At 50.3% G+C, this 22,860-nt stretch overlaps 1 protein-coding gene across 1 annotated transcript; it reads right to left on the bottom strand.

Annotated features, from left to right (window-relative positions):
• Positions 1–519: 519 nt before the first annotated feature.
• On the bottom strand, positions 520–22,604 carry RUFY4 (RUN and FYVE domain containing 4). The gene is made up of 12 exons (XM_070772050.1): positions 21,962–22,604; positions 20,637–20,788; positions 20,426–20,532; positions 18,694–18,819; positions 18,240–18,346; positions 17,816–17,959; positions 17,295–17,364; positions 15,463–16,110; positions 14,628–14,734; positions 7,527–7,673; positions 2,267–2,377; positions 520–1,713 (listed from the first exon to the last, which is right to left on the bottom strand). Exons 2-12 carry the CDS (start codon positions 20,680–20,682, stop codon positions 1,611–1,613), a joined length of 1,716 nt encoding a protein of 571 aa, XP_070628151.1. The 5' UTR covers positions 20,683–20,788; positions 21,962–22,604; the 3' UTR covers positions 520–1,610.
• Between the last annotated feature and the right edge of the window lie 256 nt (positions 22,605–22,860).

The following is a 22,860-nucleotide window of genomic DNA, read 5'->3' as shown; positions in this document are numbered from 1 at the left end:
TCTCATACCATGGAGCTACAAGAGTCCTCATCAACTGTCTTTAGTACTGAAGTCTAGCTGTGTAAGCACTGTAGAGAAAGTCACCTAGACTCAGCCCCTTCTTCTGAAGTGCTCAGAACTTGGACCCACCAAATCACCGTAGTGGTTGGAAGGAAAGGGCAGAGAGCCTCAAGCCTCCCCTCAAACCCACCAAACCAGATGCTTTGGGGAGTAACTGGTACTCCTGCACCCTGTCAGTGAGAAGATGTGGCATATTAATATAATCTCTTTGGGAAATAACTCTGCCATTTCTTAAACATGTACCTACCACACCTTGTCATTTCATGCCTAGGTATTTACCCAAGAGGAATAAAGGCATATCTCTACACAAATATATGTACACAGGTGATGAGAAGAAACTTACTTGTAATAACCTCAAATTGGAAACAACCCAAGTATCAGCAACAGCTGAATGTGTAAACTAATTCAGTATATCCATGCAGTGAAATACTACTCAGCAGTATTTTATGACAAAATAACTATGCTTTTGAACTGTGGTGTTGGAGAAGACTCTTGAGAGTCCCTTGGACTGCAAGGAGATCCGACCAGTCTATCCTAAAGGAGATCAGTCCTGGATGTTCATTGGAAGGACTAATGTTGAAGCTGAAACTCCAATACTTTGGCCACCTGATGTGAAGAGCTGACTCATTTGAAAAGACCCTGATGCTGGGAAAGATTGAGGGCAGGAGGAGAAGGGGACAACAGAGGATGAGATGGTTGGATGGCATCACCGACTCGATGGACATGGGTTTGGGTGGACTCTGGGAGTTGGTGATGGACAGGGAGGCCTGGCATGCTGCGGTTCATGGGGTCCCAAAGAGTCGGACACGACTGAGCGACTGAACTGAACTGAACTGAATTATGCTGAGTGAAAGAAGGCAGATAATAAAGAGTGTATTCTGTATGATTCTTTTTGTACAAAATTTTAGAAAATGCAACCTAGTCTCTAGTGACAGAAAGTGAGTAAGTAGTTGCCTGGGGATGGAGAGAGGGTCGGGGTAGAGATGACAAAGGGCACAAGGAAACTGGGGCTGATGGATGATGCGTCTGTTATTTTGAATACAGTGATGGCTTCAGGGTGTATATTAAAGTCAAAACTCATCAGATTTTATATAAAGTGTATTATATGTTAATAGTACCTGAAGAAAGTTGTTAAAAATAAAATACTACATAGACCCCCAAGCAGACTCCGGACAGGAAGCTCCCCTGTGTTGTGAAGGGTGGGCTGACTGAGGAATGAGTGTGGAAGGGAAACACCCAGGCCACCAGGTCTTATTCTTGGACAAGACATTCTGAGCCTGAAGGGACTTTAGACCAAGATGGAGCCCACTCTCTCACCTTACGAGAAAAGCCTGACAGCTCTGCCAAAGTCACCCAGCTCATCAGTGGGAGATGCAGGGTCAGAACCCCTCTCCTGACTGCCACCCCGGCTCCTTCCACCTTCCACACGACGGTCTGTCCACTCAAGTGCTGCCTGCCTTAGACGGCAGGACTGGTCGGACCAGAGGGCCACCAAGGGCCAAGGGGAGGGGTCGCGTGGGATGCAGCAGCCAGTCCTGGATGGGTCTCGGTCAGAGAACCTGGGCGTCTCTCCTCTGGGAGCAGGGTGGGCAGTGGCGCTCTCTCTTCTTGTAATCCACAGAGCAGGCATGGCAAACCAGGCCTCCACAGAGCCTGGGGAGCAGAGGCAGAAGAGTGGGTGCATACGGGGGATGGGTCATGAAGTTCAAGCATCTTTGTGTCTGTCTCTGCATTTCTCATCTTCTGGCTGGACGGCCCTGGATCTATCTCAGGAGGCCTTCTCTTTCCTAAAAGGTGTCCTGGTGCCCCACCCTTCCAGGGTCCTCCAAGTGGCAGGTTCTGCTGATGGCCCACTGTCCTTTCTCTTGCTGTCTGCCCTCTCACCGTGTTCCCAGGGCAAGGTGGGGAGAGCAGCTTGCTTTGGACAGGAACTCTCTTCCCAGATGAGATTAGCTGGTCGATTAATCAGTCAGCTCCTGGAAGGGTCACCCAGTCCCTTCTTGCAGAGGCCCTTCCTTGTCTGCCCCCTTTCTACAGTTCTTGCTCATGTCTCTGCCAAGTATTGGGGAAAATGAGTGGCCAGCTTCAAGTGGCCTTTCACAAATGCCTAGTTCCTGTGCCCCTCCCTCTCTGGAGTGCGCACGGGGCTGTGGGCTGGTGGAAACTGGGCTGTCCCAAAGGAAGGATGCTGTACCCCACCCATTACCTGCATGGGTACCGCCGAGACAACCGGCCAAAGATCTTGCTGCAGACGACGCAGCATCCCGGGGCCATGGACGAGAGATGCTGGACTTTCTGCCACAGAATATCCTTCTCTCTGATGGGCAGGTGGAGGTGGGGACGCACACAGACAGAGAGAGGAAGAAGAAGATGATAGAGAAAGAGAGAAAGATGGAGATACACAGATGGAGAGACAGAAACAGATACACAGAGACAAAGAAGAGGGAGAGACAGGGAAAAATAGAGGCAGTCACACAGAGATATACACATAGAGAGACAAGAAGAGAGGAGAAACGGCAGAGCAGAAAGACAGAGAGCCAGAAATGGAGAGGAAGACAAGGAGGGAAAGAGATACAGGCACTCAGAGAGAGAGAGAAAGTCAGGGAGTTGGAGAGGGAGACAGACTCCCAGAGAGGGAGACAGGGAGATAATGTGGAGGGAGAGAGAAAGACACAGGGGGAAAATGCAGAGACAGACAGGGACAGAGTCACAGACAGGGAGCAAGATGGAGAGACCAAGGAAGAGATGTAGTGAGGCAGAAAGACACAGACAAATGAAGAGACAGTGAGAGACACACACATTAGAGATCAGCGAGTCTCCAGTTTTTCTGGGAAGATGGACGATGACACCCAGGCTCCCTTCACCCAACATAATCTTGACCCATTATTTAAGAATCTGTTCATATCCCACCTCCTCTAAGAAATGCTCCCTGATCCTGGAAGCCCCCAGGGAGCTTCCTATAGCATATAATGCCTATTATTTTTATTTGACACTCAGTACAAACTGCCTTGTAGTTATGTATGTTCATGCTCCCCCAAAACTATCCTCATTGGTTTTTTTTTTTTTTGAAGAATGTTTAGGAATGTGGGTTGCTTAAAATTTTTACCAAAATGACACGCACAGGCATGATTTAAACACTGAACAGTCCAGAAGGAATTATATCAAAAGGAAATCGATATGCCTCCTTCCCATTCTCAGTGGCAAACCACTTCTTACATCCTTTAGGTTTTTTTTCCTTGATATTACTTCCATATTCAAGTAATACGCTCATATTCTTCCACCTTGATTTATCGAGAGTATCTTTCATAGAACTCCTTGATATCACAGGATACAGCTTACTTATTACCTTCCTTACTAACTCCTCTTTCCTCTCAATGCAATTTTATCTCCATTTTTTGTTCCTTTATTGGTTACTACTGGAATTTTATAGAATATACCCACACATTTATTTCTCACTCATTCTATTAACTATAGACAGCATAATACGACTGCCATTCTGTAATAAGGTGGTGTCAGCATCCCTTCTCTTCAGCGCGCCTCCTTCTCCACCTCCTAATTTGTCATCTACTCCTGCAACATCCAATATGGTAGCCATTAGACATATGTGGATATTTAGGTATATGTTCAACTTTTTATCTTATTATTATGCTTATTGAATGAAAGATACTTTAAATTCTACAGTACTTTAGAATTTTCAAAAGTTTCACACACGCGATAACCTCATAATAACTTCCTTAAAAAGTCCCTTATATTGCGCCTCCCTCCTTTCCTTTCTTCACTGGTAACCACTAGTGTGTTCTCTATGGCTGTCAGTCTGCTTCTTTTTTTTTATTCACTAGTTTGTTGTATTTTTTAGATTCCACATATACGTGATATCAGGTGTTTATTTAACTTAAAGTTAAATAAAGTTAAAACTTCATTTTCTCAGTTGCATCAGTCAACATTTGAGATACTCAGTTGCTACATGGGACTAGTAGCTATCATACTGGACTGGGCAAATGCAGAACATTTCCATCTTCACAGGTATTCCTGTTGGATCCTATTATATACTTGACATTGTTTAGGTAGTAACATTTGCTGCTGCTGCTGCTAAGTCACTTCAGTCGTGTCCAACTCTGTGCGACCCCATAGACAGTAGCCCACCAGGCTCCCCTGTCCCTGGGAACTGGAGTGGGTTGCCATTTCCTTCTCCAGCACATGAAAGTGAAAAGTGAAAGTGAAGTCGCTCAGTTGTGTCCGACTCTTAGTGACCCCATGGACTGCAGCCTACCAGGCTCCTCCGTCCATGGGATTTTCCAGGCAAGAGTACTGGAGTGGGGTGCCGTTGCCTTCTCCAAGTAACATTTATGTTTGTTCTATAATTATAATTGTTTTCTGTGATTTACCTTTAGATTGATTCTAACATTGAAAATAATCAATGAGCAGTATTTACATTATTAGACAGTACATAAACATATTGCATCACCTGGAGCTGTGTTCTGTGATATTCCCTTTCTTGGAAATTTTTTGTTTTTCTGGAACTTTCTTACTCCTTTTCTTTGCTCCTTTCATGACTTGCATTTAACATGGCCTAATCCACACCCACCCCCTTCATCATCTCAGATACTCTACTGAAGTTTTTTCTCTCCTGAGACCTCCCTCCTGGGCCCTCCATACTTCTCCTGTAGTCTGAACTGACTACTTTCTGGGCTTGCTGCCCACTTGTCATCTTGGGAATTCCCTTTCCTTTCCTCATGGGCTAGAGCCACTATTCCTGAGTTCCACATCTTCTCCTTTCTTAGCTTACTTCCTTGTTTCTCTGGAGCACATCCTTAATTAACTTCCGAAGAAAGTCTGTGTGGGAGGTGAATTTTATGTAACCTGTCTATCTGAAAAATGTCTTTCCTCCACCACCTCCCCACTTGCTCCATAGTTTGACTGGATGTAGAATTCGAGGGCAAAAGCCAGTTTTTCTTAGAACCTGAAAGCATTACACCATTGAGTCTTAACCATTGACCGCTACGTCACTGAACCCTTAAAATTTGTTGGGTTCTATTTCTTCTACAAGTGGACCTGTCTTTTAGGATATTCTCCTCATCTTTGTTTTAATGAAATTTCACAATGATGTATCTAGACGCGGTTTACCCTGCCCCTTTCCTTTATTATGCTGGTTGCTCAGTGAAATCTTTAAATCTGAAGAACAACTCCCATCAGAACTGGAAAAGCATCTCATATTTTTATTGGAAAATCACCTCCTTTTTATTCTCTCCTTCTTTGGAACTCCTGTCAGTTGGAGAAGTTATCAGAACTCCTGGATTGATTCTCTGTGTTTCTATTTCTCTCATGTCTTCATTTATCTGCGCTTTCATTATATTTTCTGAGAGACTGCCTCATCTTTCTTTTCTAATCCGAGTGAATTGAAACATGTCAGTAATCATATTTTTAATTTCCGAGAATGTTTCTCATCTTTTGATGGTTGCTTTTCATAGCTTCATGGACGATGGACCTTTTTTGTCTGTGTATCTTTGTCACTCCCCTTTATTTTCTAGGCTCTCGCCAAATGTCTGGGGTCCTCGGTTGTCATTTCATGTTTAAGAAAGAGGTGATATAAGCTGTTAGGGCTCCAAGGCATAGATGGGGATGGCTGACTAGTAGCCTCACTTTAGGGCAGATTGGGCAGGGAGCTACCTGCCACATCAACTTTTACTTATTTGCCTGATGATAGACCCCTCACTCTTAGATGTTCTGTAGTTGGGGAGGCAGGCAGAAAGTACTGTACATTGTACACCGCACAGCTGTACAGAGCAGGCTGTACACTGCTCTTCCTAATGACTTTATCAGTACATTTTCCCGGTTTCTGCCCCTCATCTCCCTTCTGCCATCTGTGTTCTCGGTGTCTCTGGGCCCTGGAGTGCTAACTTGGGCCAAATTCAGTATCCACTTCTCCATCTATTTTCTGGCTTCTTGAAATTAGCTCTTATCTCTCACTTGTGGTTGGCTCCTCCAACTTTCTCTCTGTTTTATTCCTTTACAGTCATTCTAGTGAGATCTCAGGATAGAGGCTGGATAATGTGTGGTCACCTGATGTGAAGAGCTGACTCATTTGAAAAGACCCTGCTGCTGGGAAAAGATTGAAGGCAGGAGAAGAAGGGGATGACAGAGGATGAGATGGTTGGATGGCATCACTGACTCAATGGACAGGAGTTTGAGTAAACTCTGGGAGTTGGTGATGGACAGGGAGGCCTGGCGTGCTGCAGCCCATGGGGTCACAAAGAGTCGGACACGACTGAGCGACTGAACTAACTAACATGTGGTCAGTCTACCATTTTGACACAGAAGTCAAACTTCTTGCTCCACACTCCTTTTTTTTTGGCTTAGGGCCATGTCTTCCATAATGCTTCTGGGAGGGACATTGTACTATGTGGTTTGAGACCTTGTGATTAATTTCTTTAGCACTAGGAAAAACATTTGTCTCTCTTGGTGAACTGGTATTGCTCCTTTGAATGGATGGTGAAACTTTCTACATTTCTCTTTTTCATCCTGCTACCAAGATGTTCAGAGTTAAGTTTTAAACCTGATACTTCAGGAGTATCTTTTTCATCTTTCAGGAAATCTTCTCTTTTTCTTTAACAATCATATGTGTATATATATATGTGTGTGTGTGTATATATATATGTGTGTGTGTGTGTGTGTGTGTGTGTATGTATCTCCCTCCCTCTGTCTCTCTGTCTTATTGTTAGCCACCTTAAATTCTTTTGTGAGATATATAGCTAATTTTTTATTAGCTTCTTCCCAGTTGACAGATCCTCAGGGGAGATTATTCCTTAAATTATTCTTTCTTTCCTGTCTGACCTCTCCCTTGTCTCACCTTTAATCACTTGGATTTTGTGCAAGAGGATTTATTTCTAGGTGACCCCTCAGCAGCCTTCCAGTTCTAAGGGAACCTGAGTCCAGCAGTCTCGTATTTTCTGAATGAGGTGAGAGAGCACTGTGTATCTGGAAATTATCTCCTCACTGGACCGGAGGGTAGAAAGCAGGTTTTATGCATTTCCTCCTATCCTTCAGCGAGTTTAGTGGTTTGGGATGAATCCTGGTGAGCTCAGCCTCTGGAACCCAGGGCAGCTGACCCAGGACAGGCCACAGGCCCAGCGGTCTGAGGAAGTCTGGCAGGCAGGCAGGTATAGGACATGAGATTATCTCCCAGTTAACCTCTGGGCTCCTTTCCCTTCTCCTAACCTTGGTTGTTGTGTGTGTTTGTGGGGGTTGGAGGGGGGCTTGCCTTAGAGGCAGAGGACTCTATGCAATTTGTATGCTGTGCTTCCTTGGTGGCCAACTCAGCCTCTCTGACCCTCAGTTTTCTCATCTGTGGCATGGGGATAACAGCAGAGGTGGCTGAAAGAAGGAGATGAGTTGGTGTACCAAAGGTCCAGAGGGCATGCCTGATACCACGCCCTCTCCTGCACCCCAGCCCGGGGTCCCGCCCTTACTGAATCAGCTCCAGCACCCGACTCTTCATGGCTCGGACCAGGTCCCGCTGCCCGCCAAGCTCCTCCTCATACACGGCGTCCTTCCTTTCAGCCTCCCGTTGCTTCTGCTCCAGCTCCGCCTGCAGCCGGGCCCTCTCCTCCTGACACCTGGGCACAGAGGAGGGCTGAGTTCTGAGGGGATGGCGCAGCATCTGTGTCTGAGCCGGGCTGAGTGACCGGAGCCCCACCTGGGAAGCTGGTGGTGCCCCCGCAGCTGAAGTGTACACACACACCACACATTGACAACACTGCACACAGACACCACATATAACATGCAACCACAACACATACAGGCACACACACTACACTAGACACTACACACACATATACTGAACACACTGACAACATAGCACACACACTGCACACTATACACACACACCACATAACACCCCACACACCATACAATCACAACACAGCGCACACACACCACATATGACACACAATCTCAACGCATACAGGCACACACACCACACTAGACACCACACACACACTGAACATACTTACAACATAGTACACACACACTACACACTGTATACACACACCGCATAACACACCACACACCATACATTCACAGCAGAGCACACACACACACACCACATATAACACACATTCACAACGCATACAGGCACACACACCACACTAGACACCACACACACATAGCACACACTACACACACACACCCCATACACAACACCCCACACATACCACATACAACACACATTTACCACACATACAGGCGCACACACCACACTAGATGCCACACACACATACACCACACACTTACAACACAGCACACACACACTACACATATACCACACACATCACATGTACCGATACCACACCCCCACTAGACATACACACTCACCATACAACACATCACACACTTAAACTTGCACATCACAACATACATCACACACATGCACATAACATGTACACACACACACCACACAACACGCACACACTTCACACATACTCACAACACATCATACACCGATAACTCCTATGACACACCACATACACTCATCACCCAACACACACATCTCACCAGAAAAGCACTGTGTGAACTGACACCTACAGATGACTCATCAACCGATCAGAGCAACGAAAACAGGATCTAGCCTTGCATGTTCCTCTAGAGAGAACGAGCCAATATTTTCAATTGTTTTCCTTCTTTCTCTCTCTAACATTTTCATTTTAAAATACCATTTTCTGGAAAGGCATGCTCACAATCCTGGCTGATCTCTGGGGGGTAGCGGATGCCTGGGAGCCCAGGCTGGATGGGCAGTGCCAGCTGAAAACAACTGCGGTGTTTGGGGAAAGCAGTAAGTGATGCAGGATTTGAAGTGACTTTTTGGCTTTAAAATATTTTGAAAATTGCATTAGATTGTCTTTTCAGTTTAAAAAAAAGTCATATTAAACATATGGCTTTCTTAAATTTCTGTTTCAGTTTGGGCTTGGAAACTCCTCAGTTCTATTCTTGCCTTTTCCTTTTGTCTTAGTGTCTTCCTAGAAGTTTCTAAGAAATCTAATGGACTGGAAATAAAAGGGTCCTAGCTCCAGGCCCCTACCTCTTACTCCATTGTTCAGACAGGTGGGTGTTGTAATGGTGGTGTCTGTTCTATGACCTCTGGATGTGTGTGTGTGTGTGTGTGTGTGTGTGTGTGTGTGTGTGTATGTTTGTGTGTGTATACCCATGCCCCTAAGGGAAGAGGTTTGACAATGAATTGAATTATTAATTTAAGAATTTCTGCCATAGCATGCTGCAGGGAGGAAAACTGGGTGAGCCATAACATCAGACAGACAACAGCTAGCCACCGAAATCCAGAAAGGCCAGTCCCTGCAGCCATAGGGAAGAGTGACTTAACAAACATTCGAGTCCTCAGCCTCTTCATTTCTTAGTATTAGGATTTCATTTTCTTAAGCTAAGTTACTTGCCCAGTGATCCCAGGGCCTCTGGTGTGGGCAGCGCAGGCCCTAATGTGACCACTGCGGTTAGTCAGTGTCTTTGGGGTTAGAGGGAACATTTATTAAGCACCTGTTATTAAGTCACTTCAGTTGTGTCCAACTCTTTGTGACTCTATAGACTGGAACCCACCAGGCTCCTCTGACCATGGGATTCTCCAGGTAAGAAATTAAGCACCTACTGTGTGCCAATGACTGTGTTAGGTGCCAGGAATACAGCAATGCCTAAGGTTCTTGGTGGAGCTTATAGCATGTTTGGGGCAGTGGTTAAAATGAGTGATGGACCAATAACATAATTAAGTGTGTGACAACGCCAAAGGAGTGGCAGAGCCGCAGAGCTGAGGGAGCACTCAGGAGGTCTTCTTAGACAGGGTGACCTTTAAGCAGATCTGAAAGACAAGGAAGCAGCCTTGCAGAGCCAGAGAAAGGGACATACCAAGTTCTGCAAGTTGGGAAGAACTTGGCTTATTTGAGGAAATGAAAGAAAGACGTGCGAAACTATTGGGTTGGCCAAAAAGTTTGTTTGGGTTTTTTATAAGCTGTAATAGGAAAACCTGTATGAGCTTTTTGGCCAACTAATACAGGGGGTGGGGTGGGGTGGGGAGGCAGGAGGCAAGGCGGGAGGCAGGCAGAGTCCTCAGTGCTCTAGGAGGAGTGGACTTTGATCTCAGTGCCATGGAAACCACCGAAGCATTTTAAGTATTTAAGGGCTTCCCTCCATAGCTCAGTCTGTAAAGAATCTGCCTGCAATGCAGGAGAATCAGGTTCGATTCTTGGGTCAGGAAGATCCCCTTGAGAAGGAAATGGCAACCCACTCCAGTGTTCTTGCCTGGAGAATCCCATGGACAGAAGAGTCTGGTGGGCTACAGTCCATGAGGTCACAAGAGTTGGACACGACTGAGTTACTTTCACTTTTACTTTCAAGGGGGTGACAGACACTCCTGGGATTCCCTCATAGCTCAGTTGGTAAAGAATCTGCCTGCTAGGCAGGAGACCTGGGTTTGATTCCTGAGTGGGAAAGATCCCCTGGAGAAGGAAATGGCAACCCACTCCAGTATTGTTGCCTGAAGAATCCTATGGACAGAGAAGCCTGGCAGGCTACAGTCCACGGGGTCACGAGAGTTGAACAGGACTTAAGAGACTAAACCACCAGCACCACCGACACTCCTAGGGCAGGAGGTGTCCTCTTTCAACCCGGAGGGAATTAAAGTCTATTGAGAATCTACTACGTGCCTGGCACTGAGCTTAGTGCTTTATAGCCTTGTTTCATTGAACTTCCACAAATTTATGGGACAGGTGATATGATCATCACTTTATAGGAAAGAAAACAGACCTTTAGAGAGGTAGTAACACTTGCCTAGGGTCACACAACTTGATAAGTGGAGGGAGCAGAAATCTGAGAGCAGGCCTGCCCAGCTCTAATCACTCGCCTCCCCATACTTGCATGCATGCAGGGCCCTGGTCACCAGTGGTTTGTGGCATCAGGGCTGAGTGGACAGCAGGTAGGAGAGTGGGATGGATCCTGACGGTCCTGCGGCAGCCTCTGGGGAGCTCAGTGCTGCCACCCAAGTTGGGGAGAAGGGATATTTATCTAGTTCCCCATCTGAAGACCTTCCACTCGTACCTGTCCTAATCCCTTCTGCTTTGAGGTTAACCCAGGGGGCAGATCTGCTTAGAAAGAAGATCTCACAGAGCATCTGACCTGGAAGAGAGGCAACCATCTCCTTTTTGCAAATCAGGGACCTAAGGCAGAAGAGGGACCCAGGGCCACACAGTCAGAAAGCCAGGAAGCGGGTATGGAAAGCCCAGGTGTATTTTTATAGCCCTGGGTTGTTCTGCTCTGGGACCTGCCGCGTCTCCCCTGTGCGTATAGCCTGGGGCTCTGCACCCTGCCCATCCTGAGTCCGTTCTCCCCACCAGAGCCAGAGCTATCCTTCAGAAACCCAAGTCAGACCATGAGACACTTCTGTTCATGACTCTGCTTCTAGAGCACGTGGAGGCCTCTGCTCTAGCCACACGCCTGCTTGTCCCCAAGCTCACATCTCCTGGGCCTTTGCACCTGCCTGTCCTCCTGCTTGAAAGGCTCCTCTCGAGACACCTGCCTGGTCCAGCTTTGCCTTTGGTTGGAATTTCTGCTCAAAAGCCACCTCCTCAGAGAGCGCTTCCCTGACTCCAATTCTAGATGATTCTCCTCTCTCTCTGGCCCCTGCAGGGCCCATGACTATCTAAAATTGTATTTCTGTTTGTTGATCTGTCGTCTGTCTCTGCAGGCCTCTGAGAGTAGACGTGCCTGTCCTGCTCCCTGCTGTGCCCTCCCCACCTCTGGCCACAACAGAGGCAGAGTGAACATTGTTCACTCTCTGCCTGGGCCCCATGGCCCTTCTCACAGTTGGTGACACACTGTCACCAGCTCGAAGCCCACGGCTCCTTTCCGAGGGGTGTGGGGTCTAAGTTCCTGGCTTCCAGGAGGCAGAGGGGCACATTTTTGTCCTGGCCTCCGAAGCTTCTGTTACTCGCCACCCTCATTCCAGTGGTTCTCCAGTGGGTCCTCTAGCCCACCCTCTCTCCTCCACTCCACTCAACCACCCATCCAAAGCTCCACTTGGTGTCTTACAGGGGTCTCGAACTTGGCAGGCTCCAAACCCAACACCTGAGCTGTCCCCGCCAGCCTGCTCCTCCACACACTGACTCTAGCTTTCCAGTTAGTCAGGCCGAAGGCCTGGAGTCATTCTCGACTCCGTCTTTCTCTCTCACCCCACATCCAGTCCCTTGAGCCTGACTTCAGGATCCAGCTGCTCCCTGTACCCTCATCGCCCCTAGTACATCCCAGCTCCCCTTCCTTATCGGTCTCCCTGCTTCCAGCTTGGATCCCCTGTAGACTAGCTCCATGGGTCCAGGGGTGTGAATCCTCGAAAACACAGGCCAGCCTGAAACAGGCACACCCATGCAGACAGAGGGCAGATTAGTGCTTGCCCAGGGCTAGGAGGCGGAGGAGGGGGGTTGGGCAGTGTCTGCTAATGAGTACCAGGTTTCTCTTTGGGGTGATGAAAATATTCTAAAATTGACTGTGGATGCACAACTTTGTGAATACACTAAAAACCCCTGAATTGTTTTTTAAATGCAGAGAAATATAGTTTTCATAAGCAGAGTTACATCATGTCCCTCCTCTGCTCAGGAGACTCAGTGATTCAAAGTCACGCCAAAGCCAAGGTCCTCTGATGACCCACTAGGGTTTCCCATGACCCACCTGACCTTTTCCTACATCCTCTCTCTCTTTCCCGCCACTGGGGCTATAGTGGCACTCCTGATGCCATGCCCGTTCCCACCACAGAGCCTTTGCTCCTGCCGTTCCCCCTGCCTGGAACATTCTTCTGTCACATATGCAAATGACTCCTTTTCCCTTCCTTCAGGTCTTAACTCAAACTTCACCTTTCCAGGGAGGCCTCCCCTGGTGAGGCCACCTCCTTTTAAAGTATCAGCCCTGTTACTTCCCATTCCTCTCTCCTGCTTTAATTTTTTTCTTCTTAGAACTCATCACAACCTGACATCCTGTGTATTTTATTGCTTGTATTTATTAACTGCCTCTCCCACTGGCGTGTAAGCTCCATAAGGGCCAGGATTTTGCGTTTTATCCTTGAAAGTGTCTTCTCTTTCTCTGTCTCTCTTTTCCTGTTTGCCTCTCATTTTCCAGTTCCCTGTTGCACAATCTCTCTTCCACCCTCTTGACCATCATAATCATAACTACCATAGCACATAGAACAGGCCTGGCACAGAGTGGGCATGTAGTGTTTGTGGAATGACTGGGTGATGGATGGGATAATGGGCTCAGGACAGGGGGCTGTGAGACAGGGGCTCACCCAGCTCCAGGGAGCAACTGGGGCTGGGTGGTCTTCCCAGAGCCTCCCAGCTTCTCCCTGCAGCCTGTCTTGGTCCCCAGAGATGGTCTTGGGTGGGCAAGGCCCCCGCACTCACTTAGGGTCTGAATCATGGGATACTTTGCTGAAAAAGAACACAGGACTCAGCTGAGCATCTAGCGGTAGGAGTCCCAGGGGGCCTTTTGGGCTTGGTTCCTGGGTCCCAGGCCTCTCTGCGCCTGTTAAGCAGTCAGTAGATGGCTCTGTGATTCACTCTGAATCACAGCTACGCAGGCTCCCCTGGTTTAGGGCAGGTGTCAGCCACGTGGGAGAGGCAAGGCCGGCGGGCAGACTGAGGCACACAGACACCAAGGGAGAGACACATGGTGAGACTGAGTCAGACCTAGGATGAACTTCGCGTGGTGTCATAATTTAAAAATAAATTGTGACCAAGAACCTAAGAAAATGAAAGGCTGAGGGAGAAAGCAGAGACAAACGTGTACTTTGGACCCCTGAGGTGGAGTGATGATGGGAAGATGAATGTGCTGGTTGCTGAGAGAGGGAGAGATGGGGGGACTGATACACAGGCATAGCGGGTACTGGCTGAGGAGTGGCCTTTAGCCCATTGCTTCTGGAGTCAGCTGCAGGGTCTGGATCTCAGCTCCTCTACTAACTAGCTGATGTTGGGTGAGTTGTGTAGCATCTTGGAGCCTTAGCCTCCTCATCTATAAAACGGGGGTTCTTGAAGGACTGGTCTCCTGAGGTTGTTAGGAGCAAGCACCTGGAAGAATGCCAGGGCTATAACGTGCTCCGTGATGATAGTTATGATTACGATGATCAAGAGGGTGAAAGAGAGATTGTACAACAGGGAACAGGAAAAGGAGAGGCAAACAGAGGGAAAGAGGGAGACAGAGAGTGGGGCAGGAATGTGGTGGGGCGGGGGTGCTTTGTGGATGGAAAAGAGAGAGGGGAACGATGAAGAGGCAGCAGCAAGTGGCAAAGGTGAGTGCAGGAAGGGAGGGACCCATAGAGCTCTCCTGGGGCTACTTAGGGAGGCCAGCGAGGGAGGGGGCTGGCAAGGGATAGCAGGAATAGTATTCTGTATACCTCAGCACCCCGAAGTTGTGCCCTGGCAAGGCCTGGTACACGGGAGGTGCTCAGAAGATGCTTCCTGGCGTGACCGTGAATGCGAGCCTCCTGCCTCCTGGCTCCCACACCTGGCTGTGATGTTGGTTGCCCAGGTTACCTGCTGAGCTGCTCCTGCAGTGCCTTCAGCTCCCCTTCCTGCTCCTTCAGCATCTGCTCCTGGTGCTGGGCTTGCTCCTGGGTTTTCTGCAGCCCATATCTGAGGCTCTGAAGGCAGGGACAGGGTGAAAGGAAATGGAAGGTGAAGGAGGAGGGCAGAGCCCCCAGCCCGGGACTTGACCTGGCAAACACTCCCATGAGACCCCAGGTCATGTGAAACAGCTCTTGGGTGGAGCGCAGGACTGGGGAGAGCCCTGGGAGCTGTGGTGCCTGGCTGTGCCCCTGGATGAGCCTGGAGCCATGATTTCTTCCTTCACTAAAAAATCCAAGTCACTGGCGGCAAGCATCTGGAAGCCTCTGCCTAGGGAGGATGCTAGAGGAAGGCTTGAAAACAATTTGGGTGACCGCGAGGAGAAGCAGCCACAGGGGCAACAAGGTGGGTGGGGCCTGCAACAGCAGAACTTAGATATTGGGAAGAAATCTGCCAATAAAGAGGGTAATGGACCTTGAGGATAAGCAACTGCCCTGAAGAACTTTTGGGAAGGGATTGCAAACTCAGATGCCCACAGAGCTGGGCAGGTAGCATGGATGAACAATGTGGGCCTGGTGTGAGGCAATAGGGAGATGTGGGGATTGTGATAAACTGAAGAATGCATGATCTTCATGTGATGAACCAAAGAACTTCAAATGGTATCCTCAGATCATAATGGTTCTGTGTGGACCAATACAAATTAGTCTATGGGCTGGAAGGGCCCAGGGCCACCCTTGAAGACACCTGCCTATGGGGCAGGTTAGAGCGGGGAGCAGAGACAAGTACAGAGCTCGACTGTTCTCACCTTGACGACATCCTGCAAGGCCATCTCTGCTTGTTCCTCCCTCCTGGTCACACTGGTCACTCCTGTCTGCTCTTGAGGCTTCTCTGAGGTGGAGTCTTCCTTGGTTCCCAGGCCCTGAAGGACCCAGAGCTCCCCTGGGATACTAGGCACCTTCCCATCATGCTTGCCCCATGACACTACGTCCCCTATTGTCCCTTTGGGGCTGGAGGCCAGCAGTCTATGGATATGACTCCTCTCTGCTTCCCCTTCATGAGTCCCCTTTGTTGTCCTCTGGCCCTCCACACCCAGCAAAGCTCCCTTGCCCTCAGCCTCTGACCCTGCCACCTCCTTCAGGGGCTCTCTGGCTCCCTCCCCCTGTCCCTGGATGGTGGGTGTTGAGTCCTCCAGGCAGATCTCTGTCCTTGGAACTCCTTTCTCCTGGTCTTGCTGAAACTCCTCCCCATCTAGTTCCCACATGCTTGGGGGGCACCCAAGGCTCCTGGGATCTTCCTTCTTCTTTTCCAAAAAGTGGGGATGATGCCTGTGTTGCTGGGACCTGGGAAGTCCAGCCAACCCGTCTTTCCTGGGTGCATCTTGCAGACAGCTGGCTTGGCTTGTGTGTGGCTCCTCCAGGTGGACTTCTGTGGAGTTCCCATATGTGGCTGATATCTGCAAAGAAGCCCCGACTCCATCATCACTCTCAGCACCAGCTCACCATCCTGGTGCATGGGAGAAGCCACAACCCTAATCTAGTGTGTTTGCTAAATATATGAATTCCTGTGTCCTCCCACTAGAAGCCTGATTCAGGATATTTGGGGTAGGGCCCAGGAATCTGAGTGTTGACAACCTCAGGTGACCCAAGGCCTGGGCTTTCATCTCATCTGGGAGCAATGGTGCTTCTCAACGCCCTTTCCTTCCTCACCTCCAGTCTGCATCCTCCTCCCTCCTTTACCTTCATCTTCTGCATCTATCTGATTTCCCCTAAGTCCTTCCCACCACTCTCCTCTGATCTCCCCCCTCCCCCCAAACTTGATTTCTCTGTGTTTCCTTTTTCTGATCTGTAAAATGGGAATACTATCTCCTTACAGGGTTGTGGTGAAGGCTTAAATAGACCAACAGCCCCTAAGAGTCACCTCTGTCAAGAAGCCTTCCTGGCACTCCCATGTTCCTAGGTGTGTCTGGTCACTACCTTTAACTTGTGTTGCAATGTGTTCCTTTAGGGTCTATCTCCCTAAAGATCTGGAACTCCTTAAGGTCCGAGACTGAGCTATAGAATCTGCACCCCGGTCCTGGAAGCTGGCGGGGTGGTGGTGAAAAGCGAGCCCATGGAAGGATGAGAACCACAAGCTACTGCCTAATGAGTGGGCATGTACCAGGAGCCTTGCCCTGCGCTGCACCTGGGCTGATGCATCGTCACAACCCCCACCCCCACCCTGTGAGGCAGGACAAGTTTTGTGCCAAGGACTATAGTTAGTAAGGGATGGAGCCGGGATACGAAGCAGGCACTTTGGCTCTTCCGTCACTCTCTGAATTGAATTGACATGTTTGCAAATGGCCCAGCAGAGGTGGTTTCCCTGGGCTGTTTTCTATAAGCTTCCAGTCACCCTCCCCAGCCTTCCCTGCTCCCCAGGGCCCCCAGCGGTGCCTGCAGGTGCTGCCAGTGGTTCCTTTCTTTTCCTGGTAGATACCCTCACCACCTGAGGAATATAAGCTTATGCTACTGTGGCTCCCGAGGTCCACCTGTTGGCCTCTCCGTCTTTGTCTAGCTGGGTCAGGGCTCAGTTACTTTTCAACCTGGGGGTCCCAACAGAGACAGAGAAGAGGCAACTAGAGTGAAGGTTGGGAAGAGGCACCTCCTTTGGGGACTCTCTGGTCTTTCTGGGTCTTCTTCCCCGGGTCTGGCTGGAATTGGAGCAGTGGGACCTGAAAGTGAAAGAAGCAGGGAGAAGCTGGGTCTCTCTCCAGCAGTGGTCTTGGTCCTCGGATGCAGGACACCCCATCTTTCCAGCCACCCATTCATCCCCCCACCTTCCCGCGTTCCTGCCTTTCCACCCTGATGCATGCATTCCTTCTGTCCATCTACACATGCATCCCATCCTCCATCCATCCTTCCATTCCATCCCAACATCCATTCATCCTTCTAACCATCTACCCCAACAATCCAGCAACTCTTTAATGAAGCATCATGGGACATCCTAAGATGACACTTGGAAGACAGAAGTCTAGGGAGGTGGAGAACAGGGATTTCAGGGAGCAATAAAGGAGGGAGGAAAAGATGGGGCTAGGGACTGAGGGCTTAGGGTTAGTTTGGGAGGGTGGTGGTACTGGGAGCAGGCATTGAAAAGAAGCTCCCCTCCATGCTGCCCCCACTCACTCTGAGAACATGGGCCAGGCCCCATCCAAGTCTGGCCGCTGCAGGTCCAAGTCGAAGGTCATCCCGTTGAGAGCATAGAGGGAGTCCAGGATGTCTTCCCGGAGTTCAGGGCACACCAGAGGGCTCCGGGGGCCATACCACTCCCTGTGTTAACAATGACCCATGCCCTTGGCCTTTGGTTCTGGTGCTATTGCCACCCCTGACCTCAGAGAATCCACTTCCATTGCACACCATATTGGGATGGTTCTGCAGAACAGGGTTATGGCCCTTGGGGACCAGGAGGCCCAAGCATCATGATGCTACCAGGACTGGGGCTCTAAGCTCCCCCTCTGCCCTTTCTTCCTTGACTTTCCCTTTACAACCCTTCCTTTATTTGTCCTTGATATCAAATCGTCCTTTTTGGGGTAAAGAGGCTCTTACTCACCTGGTAAGCTCTGGGTTCAGGAGGCAGAGCTGCAGGGACTCGGCCAGTTGTCCGTGGGCAAGGCAGAAGCGGATGAAGGCCCGGCCTTTCCCCAGTGGAGTCTTCAACTGAGAGTGCATAGGGGACAAGTTGGGCAGATGGAGGTGTTAGGACAGAGGGAACTCAACCGGGACAGAGGGAGAGAAGATGGAATGACTGAATGGTTGATGAGAAAGGGTGTCCTGGGACTCAAGGCTGTGGGAGGAAAGGGAGTGGAGAGGGGTGCTGAGGGAGGGGCTAATAACAGGTGGGGACCAGGGGAGGGCTCCTATGGCCAGTGGAGCAGGGATGGGTGACAAGGGGGACCTTGGGCAGGCCTGTGTCCCCTCCAGCCCATGAGCCATCTTTGTCAAGGGCCTAGGGGCAGGACCCCACCATGCCAAGGCTAGCCTCCCTGCCACCCGGCCCTGGATACCTTGTCCAGTGAGTGGACGAAGCGGACTGGCTCCGTGTCCCCCCGCTGCTGCCACAGGGCAGCACAGAGGAAGTCCCAATAGTCTTTCCGAGGCCTCAGGAAGCTCTTCTGCTCTTTCTGGTCAAACTGGGAGCAAGAAGAGGGAAAGGAAAGTGTGGAAATGCTTCCTGCCAGAACCCGCTCTGCCATCAAGCGTGCTGAGTGGTCATGTGATGGCAGGGAAAGGGCTAGTGCAGACAGAGCCAGCTTAGGGTCCTGGTCTGCCCTAGCTGGCTGTGTGATCAGGAGTAAGCTGCTCGATCTTTCAGAGCCTTTGGTGTTCTCATTCATTCATTCATCTCAGAAATACTTATTGAGTACTTACTATGTTCTGGGCCCCATTTTAAGCCTTGGGGATACAGCAATGAACAAAGTGAATAAGCAAAACAGATAGTACATTAGATTGCACTGACTGATAAGGAGAAAAAATAAGGTGGAGAAAGGGAATGGAAAGTGTGTGGCGTGTGCATGCATGTGTAAGATGTGTGTGGGGTGTGTGACTGTGTGATGTGCATGTGTGGTGTGTGTTAAAAATGTAGATTAGGGTGGCTCAAGAAAGCCTCACTGAGGAGGTTTTATTCAAGTCCAGATCTGAAGGAAAATGTGCTATCCAAATTTCTGGATGAGGAGCATTCTAGGCAGAGGGAACGGCAGGTGCAAAGCCCCTGAGGCAGGTGCTTTCCTGCTGTGCTTTAGGAAGAGGCCAGTGTGACTGGCGTGCAGCACCTGAAGGGCAGACTGGCAGGAGACCACCTAGGCACACAACATACACCACACACAAACAAACCTCACACATACATGCACACTCACACCACACACATCTACACGCACATAGAGAAGTAGGAAGGGGATGTGTGAGGGGGGGTTGGGCATGGGCTGGTCATCAAGCACCACAGGAAAGAAAAATTAAACAAGAAAGAAAGTGAAGTTGCTCAGTCGTGTCTGACTCTTTGCAACCCTATGGACTGTAGCCCGCCAGGCTCCTCTGTCCATGGAATTCTCCAGACAAGAATACTGGTCTGGGTTGCCATTCCCTTCTCTAGGGGATCTTTCTGACCCAGGGATTGAACCTGGGTTTCCTGTACTGTAGGCAGATTCTTTACCATCTGAGCCATCCAGGGAAGCCCAAATTAAACAAGGTGAACATATAAAAGGTTTAGCTGGCCACATAATAGGTGCTCAATAAAAGCTAGTGCTACTGATGATTGAGGCTGTAACCAGCAGTGAGGATGGCCAGCCCAGGGACATCCATGCCTCTGAAACCTTGGTCTTTAGAGCAGGAGGCTGCCTCCAGCCCCACCCAACCCTACCCTAGCCCTGCTCTGGTTCACTTCCCTCCAAAAGTGAGGTGAGATGTCCAGAAGGATTTGTTGATTGACAGAGAGGAGGCCCCAGTGGCTCAATAGTAAAGAATCTGCCTGCAATGCAAGAGACATGGGTTCGATCCCTGGGTCGGAAATGGTAACCCACTCCAGTATTCTTGCCTGGAGAATCCCATCGACAGAGGAGCCTGGTGGGCTACAGTCCTTGGGGTCGCAAAGAGTCGGACACAACTGAGTGTGCACACACAGTCACAGAGACGAGGTAGTGTGTGGTAACACAGAGTGGCAGGGGCTCTTCCTTCAGCGCCTGGGAAAACCCTTTCTGTTACTGGTTATTGGGAGATGGGAGAGACAGGGAGGGGAGGACCTACCTGCAGCAGAAGCTCCAGGCAGCCACAGAGTCTGTGCAGCTCAGCACTGGTGTCTGTCACCGGCTGCTGCCCAGCCCCGTAGCCTTGAAGGATGGCAGAGACAGCAGCTGTGGGGAGGACGGTGGACGTCAGACCTCAGAGAGGAGTGGGGCTCCGAGACCCCTCACCTCTCCCCAAGTGCCGTCCCAGAGCTCTCTCTGGACACTCTCACCTTTCAGGTCCCTGGTCATCTTGAGGACAGCCCCTTCTTTGGCCATGAGTATCTGAAGGACGTGATTCCTTATGGTCTAGAATACCGGCCTGGGAAGGAGCCTCAGGTTAAAGCTGCCCAGCACTCTTCTCATACAAAGGAAGAATCAGAGCCTAAAGAACAATGTGACATCTCTGGGGTCACCCGGCGAGTCCACTGGTAGGAGAAAACCCCAGCTCCTTCATGAGAGGCAAGGCAGGAGGAGGATGGTGGGGTTCCCCCACGCCCCAGGGAGCTGTTCCTGGGAGGCAAGTTCTGTGCCCTTGCCTGATACCCTTGTCTCATTCAGTCCCCACAGTAACCCTGGGAGGTTATTAACTCCATTGTATACGAGGAGAGGGGGGCTCAGAGAGGGTGTTCTATCCAAAGTTACCAAACTCTAAGGGATGAAACTAGAATTTGAACTCAGGTCCCTGTGCCTGCAGGGTGCATGCTCTCAACCCTGACTGGCTGTGAGCAGTCCTAAGGGCTCATGTGTGCCAGCCATGTGGATGCTGGGCTGAGGGGGTGAGGCCCTATTCCCCAGAGGGGGCCTTGCCCGAACAGTCATCATCCTTGGGACACACATTCATCCTTTCCTGGGCCCCAGCCGAGCGGAAAATGTGTGTTTTTTGAGGAAAAGGAGGCAGGAGGCAGAAGCAAGGCAAGGCCCCAGAGTGGGGGGTGGGCTAGAATGCTGGGGTGTGGGGTGTGAGGAGCAGGGCTTTAACCCTGCTGCTCTCTGCCCAGGGAATCTCAGCCTGTCTTCCCCACACACAGTGGATCCTGGGGCTCAGAGAGGAATGACGTGGCCCCTAGGGCCCATGAGCTTATTCTTTGAGCCTGAGACAGGCACAGGGTGGGAAAGCCAGGTGTCCAGCCTCCCACACTGTGGTGGCTGGAATTTGGGGGTGAGTGGGAGTGAAGGAGCGCTGGGATGCAGAGGAGGGGAAGGGAAAACAAAACGAAGGGAAGGTGAGGGAGGCTCGGGGGATGGTATTCAGGGAGCACGGTGCTGAGAGTCAAGAGCCCTGCTCCTCCAACCCGGCCCTGTTGTGAGCTTGCGGTGTGACCTGGGGCACATCCTTCACCTTTCATGGGCCTGGATGTCCCCACCTGTAGACCAAGGGGTTGGATGGAGGGTCTCTGCAGCTCCTTTTAGCCCAGATGATCTCTGAAATCCACAAACACCTAGCTGAACCGCCTCCCCTTCCTCATCTCTATCCAGGATTCCTCTGCCCTTGCTTCTGGCATCACTCCCTTTCTCCAGCCACCCCCAGAGACCCAGGGGTCTCCTTGCTACTCACCTGGAAAGGCCTGGCTCTCTGGGGCATGGAAAGCTGGGGCACTGCAGCCTCAGCCTGTTATCTGTGACTGAGCGCTCTATACAGCCTCTCTCAGGGTTTGCTGCCTGGGAAGTGACTCACGCCCAGTCCAGCACCCTGGACTAAGGGGAAATTTTGCTCAGAGCAGGAGGAACGGAAGACTGTACACAGGGAAGAAGTGGTAAAGGCAGGGTCAAGGGCACCGGGGCAGATCCTGAGATGGGAGACGGTTCCTCTTAGGCAGACCAGGGGCAGATTCACTAGTTGGCCCAACAGAGATGGGGACCCAGAGCAGAGGCAACTGCTGCTTTGCAGGTGCTTGCTTTGCACGTTCTATCCGCTTCTCATCAAGGTCACTTGCTCTTGTCTTTCTTCCTTATCGCCACCAGGTGGCACAACGAGGCTATGATGCTGCCCCCATGATCACCGCGGGTCTTCACTGTCAGTTGGAGTGTGGTACAGATGGGGAGAGGAGAACAAGGGTCCCACTGCGTGTCTCCCCGTGACTGCTGATCACCAGTGCCATCTCCCCAGTTCTGGGAATCACCAGAGAAAGGTCGAAAGTGAAAGCACTGGTGAAAGGCTGTATTCAGGAATGGGCTGGGTGGATTGCCCAGGTGGGCTGGGACTCTCCCTCCCTGGCTATGGCTCTGCCTCTCTGAGGCTGGGGTTTTTTCCCCGTGGGGTCCCCAGGAGCTAGTACTGAGCGCAGCGAACAGAGCAGCAGGCCCCTGCGAGGACAACCCACTTTACCCACCCCCGCCCTAGGAGCCGCGCGTAAGCCCTGGCGCGCACGCGGTACCCAAGCTTGGCTCCGTCCTTCCGTGGGGACTTCCTGCCGGTCTCTTCTTCTCCGGGACTTGGTCTCCCGCGTGCAGAGG

Source organism: Bos indicus, chromosome 2 (assembly GCF_029378745.1).
Source record: "Bos indicus isolate NIAB-ARS_2022 breed Sahiwal x Tharparkar chromosome 2, NIAB-ARS_B.indTharparkar_mat_pri_1.0, whole genome shotgun sequence".
Lineage (NCBI taxonomy): Eukaryota > Metazoa > Chordata > Mammalia > Artiodactyla > Bovidae > Bos > Bos indicus.
The sequence above is the reverse complement of the archived record's forward strand: the minus strand, read 5'-3'. Positions and strand labels throughout refer to the sequence as shown.